The 6,885-nt window shown below is 38.5% G+C and overlaps 1 protein-coding gene across 2 annotated transcripts in view; it reads right to left on the bottom strand.

The window, feature by feature from the left end:
• Positions 1-3,072: 3,072 nt before the first annotated feature.
• Positions 3,073-6,885, bottom strand: part of LOC143153409 (uncharacterized) — a 67,795-nt gene continuing 63,982 nt past the window's right edge. For both annotated transcript variants that reach the window (XM_076324531.1, XM_076324541.1), the window contains exon 9: positions 3,073-6,062. In XM_076324531.1, the coding sequence (XP_076180646.1) occupies positions 5,896-6,062 (167 nt within the window). In that variant the 3' untranslated portion in view covers positions 3,073-5,895. The remainder of the gene's footprint in view (positions 6,063-6,885) is intronic.

Raw genomic sequence — 6,885 nt, 5'->3', positions numbered from 1 at the left:
GCAATCCAGATTTCACGAACGAGACATTCAGTGACGAGCTCTTGAAACAACTTCGAATCGTTTCGAACACGTGCCCAAAACTTCGATAGGTCGAAACTTGGGTTTTGAAAGTTTCGAATGATTTTGAAGGGTTTCATTTAGGTTCGAGTATCTTCGATCCATTGAAAGTCTTAATACGTCGTAGAACGTTAAGAGCAGGCAGGAAACGCGACAAGTTGAAGGACAGGTAGGTGTTCCAGATATTGAACACGTTGGGGTCGAGAATGAGAAACACTGATTGTGAGTACGAGGTACAGTCGAATAGTGGGGGTAATTGTGAGACAGCTAACGAGGCAGAAATTGTAACGACAACTTGAAGGACGGTACTGTATCAACGAAACTAGATACGGTACAGAAGACTGTGCTACAGATCCTTGATGACAGGAAGTTGACAAAGAACTTAATCCTGATATCAACTTAAGTAAGACTTTCTCGTTACCTAAGTAATAGAAGAATATAGTTCTACCATAATCAAATCATACTATACTTTATCATTGTCAAATTAATAATATTTTAAACACTGTTCCTTCGTGTACTTTTGATATAATAGCAATTTAATCACGCTACCATTTATTCATTGAATAATAAAATATGAGAATAAAGCATAAATTGAATATACTTTTAATTGATATTTAATAGTTTCTTTCGTCATTTTTAAAACACTCAGATTATCCATTGTTCTCCTGAAACCATTGTAAATAATAATCTTCGTCTACTTGAGTTGTAAGTTGATCGAGTTCGATTCAAATAGAAATAAAATTCGTTATCCGAGGAGATGTCAATAGCTATACGCTTGAAAAGAATTCAATTGTTATATAAAAATACAGGGGGCAATGTGAAACAGAAATTTGATTTTCATCTTACTCTTAGAAATGCTTGGTCCCTTTTTAAAATGCCTGAAACTTCTCATTTGTAATTTGTAATTTAGAATAAACAAATAAAGTAATCGTATCTAAGTAAGAGTGTTAGTAACTATATCTGTTATCAACGAGTCATGAAACTATCTTTTTCAGAAGTCATCTTGGAAACAGTTACAGACAAAGAAATTATTATCGAAGAGGCCGAAAAGAGGCCAAGAATTGTTACCATTGGCCTTTGAGAATAAATTAGGACACAGAACAGAATCATCCCTTATAAAATCTATAACCTTTTATTATGTTACCTGCACGTGGCAACACCAATTCGAACAGAAACGCGATTATTCGTACAGGTGATTTGCGTTCGAAATTAATTCCCAAAAGATCCAGCAAAATACTAATTAGTTTAAAGGTCAAACTGTGTCTCGAGTAGGAGGTTAACATTGCACGAACTTAATATGCTCGCGAACCTCTTAAAAGGAAATCACATATTCCTGTTAGAGGTTGATTGATGACGATGTGTACAACGACCAGTGTGTCGGTGGAATAAATTACACGAAATTTGGACAGCTTCGTTTAAACGCTTGATTGGACCAACGGTAAATGATAGATGGTATAAGCAACAAGTATGGTTACCCTTGGGTTAACTTAACATATTTGTCTACCAGACCTTCAAGACTCGGTGAACTTTCACGATCTTTCAGAATTCTACTTTCAAACCTACCAAGACTTCGCGACTCTCAACATTTTTCGAAACGATTAACGTTTTCAAACTGTTCGCGTTCTTCGAGGTCCTTAAGGATTTCAAGTATTCTCAAGGTATTCGAAACTTTCAAGACGTTCGAGACATTTCGAACTTCCCGAGTCGTTCGTGTTGCTCTAGAGACTACGAACAGTCACGAGAAATTTCAAGACACCTGCGGTTTACGAACAACGTGATTCGAATCGATTCGGATCTTCGTGCGATCGAATTGCTTGGAAATTAGTAATACGCCCATCGCTAGAGATATCTGAACGAAGCGATCGCCGACCGACGGGATACGCTTTTCACGGTTACTTTCATTGATCGAGAGACAAGTACGGTACGCGACCACGAACGGTGAAAACGGTCGCGAAACGGAAAAGGAAAAAGGAAGCATGACTTCGTGCAATGGGGCCAGGTGAGAAGTCGTTCGTTTCGAAAACAATCGGACAGCTGTTCGTCAACCCTTTCTTTTTCCTAACCGTCCTCCCTCCTATACCGGTGGAATGTTTCTCTGTGTTCTCGAGCTCGGTCGTGGCGACCACGGCCATCGATCTTCCGCGTGAACATATTTTACAATCGCATACAGTATATACACACAATACGATACATATATAGTGTGTCCGGTCAAAGCGTGCACCCGCAATTTATTTTCAATCTGTCGAGGATACGAAGAGCATCGCTTCTGTGGGAATTATTTATTTCGAGGAAGGGAAATATAACATCGGGCATCGATATTCTACGAGATCGGTAGAGATTTCAGTGTCGTTTCAATTGTTTTAAAATGAAACCGTACGTTTCGATTACACGTATCTTGTGGTCCATTTTCAGATGAAATTAACGCGGCAAAGATCGTGTACTTTTGAACGACAATTTACGGGACAGGTCTGTGAACATTGGCGACGGGTATCGAACTGTTTTAATTAATTGTGTTCAAGTACAAGCGAATGGATCTACATTCGTGTTTACGTTCATCGATGGGTCTTTGCAGACAGAGTTGCCAAATAATTGATAAAATCACGAAAGCTATAGAAAATGATTGAGAGATAATTGAACAATGGAAAATATTGTAATAAAAAGTGATCGAATTGTTGCTCGATGCTCCAATTTATATACCTTTTGTAATTATTTTGTTTATTTAATCACTCGAGTCTCGATAATCGCAACAGCATGCACATTGTCAGTGATCAGTTTTAATATATTTCTATTCCGATAATGCGATTCTTTATAAATAAAAAGATTCCCAATCAGAGCTCCGTAGGTCAATTCAGTTGTTCCGCGTGATGCATACTTTATGAAAATGTCCAATTGATTATTCATTTATCTTAATGCGTTTGAGTACGCAATAGGATGGGTGTAATGAAAATATACGAGTCCATTTAAGAGAATGAAGGTGACGTTGAAATCTCAGCGAGTAAAAGTCTCACAAAGTGCTCCAGTTTAATGTTATATTTCCCACACCAAGTCAACAATTTTTATATGAACAACATTTATTTGCATATGCCGTAGTTGATGAAAAAGTTGCGTGTATACACTCAAACTGGCCATACTGTATATAATAATTATTATAATAATAATATTCTTTCTTCATATATCGTTAAAAGAAACTCGTGTATCCACAGTTTCCTTTTTTATCCTTTCTCTTCGTATCGTGATACGACGACGTGTATAAACTATGTACAAAACAACGACAGAATAGAATCAACGCGCGATAACTGTTTCGCGAAAAACCAGTCTCGACGAAAGGGGTGACAACCCTTCTTCCCCTCGGTTCGTGAGAACCAATAATCGTAGTGACAATAATATGATATAATATAATATAATATAAATGGTAATAGCGATAATAAGACGCGATAATTATTACAATTACGACGACACGTAATCAATAAAAATCGATGAAATTGATCTATGGCGGAAGATATCGGTGTGGCGCGACCCCTGTCGTGTGCTTTTTAGTTTTTCGTACGGGTTAAATAGGTTAGAATGACTTCTTGGTCCAATGAGAACGATAGTATCACCTTAAAAAAGAAATCACTAAAAAAAAAAAAAGAGAGAGAAAAAAAAGAAGAAAAAGAAGAGAGGAAGAAATGAACGCGTGTATATATAGCGCTACGTATATTATCGTATAATAATAATCAGTGTTCTTTGGTAACACAGTGATGCGTCCGGAGACCACAAATACGGTTTCAACGTATTGTCCGATCGTGACAAGATGGTCCCGATAAATGTGCAAACCTTGGGTCGAGGATCGTGGCTTTCAGCAGTTCTTTGGAAAGAAATTCTGAAATTCTATCTCCGTTGGAAAAATTTATTTCTTCCATAGTCTGTAAAAGAACTATGAGAATCGCTCGACTGCATTGCGTGAATCGAGAGTTTTCATGTAATCTTCGTCTCATGAGCAGTATTAACATAAGAAGTAATGATACAAATTTTTTAAGGAATTTACGGTGTTTGTTAAAAAAAAAAAAACATCCTGAAGGAATACTGTTCCTTAATAGATTTAATATTTTCAAATGTTTAGACTACACTGATTGTTTAATATTCTTGTTTATAATTTAAAGAAACTAGTGCTCGTACACTAAATTATAAAATTGCCGTTTATATAAATAGAACATGTATTCATTTTCTATACAAGACCCTCGCGCGTATTTATTTTGGTATCCTGTATTTTTACTTACGTTTCATCGTTATTGTATCAAAGAAGAATTGAAGGAAATTTTTAAGTACCGATGTAGAAATAAAACAATAATTAAAAACAAAAGTACGAAATTTGAACTCTTAATTTACATCGGAAAAACAATTCCGTAGTCGTTAGGATAAATTTTGTTAAAATTGTCAAACAAATAAAAACTTTCTTTTTCGTTACAAATTTCTTAATCTACATAGAACGAAAATACAAAATAACTGGTGATCTCCAAGAAATAGAATAAAATAAGATCAACGACTTCTCCACACAAAATCTATCCAATTTAGAACTCGGTGTGCTCAACGAGCCCAGTTCACTCGGAGTGTCTGTAAAGGCCTATTTCTTATAAACAGAAGCCTCGTGTAAATCCATTCCATCGTTTCTCTTTGACTCGTCGAACAGAACTGTACCTCCCTTTGTACCTGCAGCCACGATCTTCCACGCAATCTGCACAATTCAAGTACTATGCTCTGCACCGGGCGACAGTGGCCCGGTCAGTGTACAATTAATTATCAATTAACTCATCGTTTCCTCACTGGCGCGCCGCCAGTAGAAAAAACAAAAAAAAAAAAAAAGCCATCTTGTCCTGCGACCTATTTATATACATATGTCTACGCGCGAACGTATGCGTACGTATGTATGTCTCTATGTACACGTGTGACCGCAGCGTTCTCCATCGCGTTTCCAGACTACCCTCGTCTCATCCACGTTCCTCGTTCAATCCCCCACCAATTCACGAGAAACGCGGACGGTCGTTTCTCACGATCAACCGTATATACATCGTCGGGGAAACAACGATCGCGTGGTTACTCAGAGCTGCATGTTTTGAGTAGAAAAAACAGAAACGTCTACTTTGAACATATACGTGGTCGTTGCGATCGGGTACTCGCGCGGCTCGCAGGACCCTCTAGAAGGTGCCAAATACTTTTGAGCAACGATCAACTCTCCCGCCGGGCCGCTCTCCGTCAAAGCCTCTCACACGCACACTCACACGCACGCCACACACGCCGTCTCGTCTGTTAAGCTTAAGCTTATCGGTAGTTAAGTAAATATCTGTAAATCCTCTTTATGTACACCCTGTTTGAATAGTTACCTTAAATCTAGCCCTAAGAACTCCGCGCCTTAGCGATCGTGACGCGTAGAACTCTGTTCTCTAAGACAAAATTCCCCACCGTGTTGCCGCGTGGCCGGTGATTCGAAATAACGGATTCTCCCGCGCGATCCCTCCGAGAGCCCCCAGTGGAAGAGCTCTCGGTTTCTCGGAATGGAAAACTCCAGCTTTCGGTTTCTCGGGGTAAGTTTCGTTCGTTTCGCAGTGTCCGCCGGTTCCGTGGATCGACGTGGTGGTCACGGGGCTGTGTTTCCCGTTGAAGGATAATAGAAACTCGTTACCGACCGTCGGTAATATCAACGTTGCGGTAGTTAAGCGAGCTTCGTTCGTGCTGGCGTTGAAGTCTCCCGATCTTAATATCGGGGCAGCCGCTGTGCTCACGTTTACACAGCGTGTACGCTACTCGCCCGGGAAGGCTTTACGAGCCGAGCTGCTGGCCACTGGCTACGTAAACGTAGCTCTATGGTTGCTGGAGCAACAATTGTTCGAGTTCGTCGGCGGACCTCAGAAGAAACGCGGCGGATTCTCGGTATCCAGTGATCAATTGTCTGACGGCGGTCATTTCCGTCGCGTTCAGCTTGTGGCTCAGAAGAGGCTTTGTGTTCTTCATGCTCAGATCCGTCGGTCCTGGAAGAACAATCAGGGTTAGAGGTTAGGTTAGACTCTCTTCATCGAGACAGTTTCAAGCGACTTTCTAAGCACATGTTGTCGAGATTTGCAGTTACGTCCTCTACAGGGAACCAACTACTTGGGAACAGCGCAAATAGAACAAGAAATTATTATTTCGAATAGGAAAAATATTGTTTTAAATCAACGGTTGAACTTTCTTTTTTTATAACAAAATATGTTACTTTAATTTTTTACACTCGAAGCTTCTCTGCTACCGGAAACTAGTACCTCGATGAAATCCTTCGAATCGTGTAATTAATTTAAAACGGAATATTTTCATTTCAACATTTCGTATAGATATGTTTACATCTTACAAGAAAGGGGTAATTGAATTTTAATTTCAATTCCAAATCACGATGGTTTTCCGAATTGGAGAAAGTACAGCGAATTATGTGGCGATCGAGGATCGCCTCTCGAGTGGAAAGGGTTAAATACATGACATTTTCATCGATACAATTTAGAAGCACTGTCCGTACATTGTTACAAAATTGAAAATAACTAATAAAGTTACAAATTATAACAAATTTCTTTGTAAATTTAAGGATTATTATTCGAGTCAATGTGTATATTTTAATTAGTAAAAATTGCTGAAGAAACTGCAAAGTACGACAGTTGTAAGCAGACATAAATAATGAAACGTGTTAATAAATACTAATATTATTAATCACAGAATGCATTACACTTAATACACATCTCAAACAAATGTTTAGTCACATACTAAATAGTCACGTACAATTTTCATGATGAGCACAGATTAGATGATATCAATTTTAATTAACAA

Source organism: Ptiloglossa arizonensis, chromosome 1 (genome assembly GCF_051014685.1).
Source record: "Ptiloglossa arizonensis isolate GNS036 chromosome 1, iyPtiAriz1_principal, whole genome shotgun sequence".
In the NCBI taxonomy this organism is placed as follows: domain Eukaryota; kingdom Metazoa; phylum Arthropoda; class Insecta; order Hymenoptera; family Colletidae; genus Ptiloglossa; species Ptiloglossa arizonensis.
The sequence above is the reverse complement of the archived record's forward strand: the minus strand, read 5'-3'. Positions and strand labels throughout refer to the sequence as shown.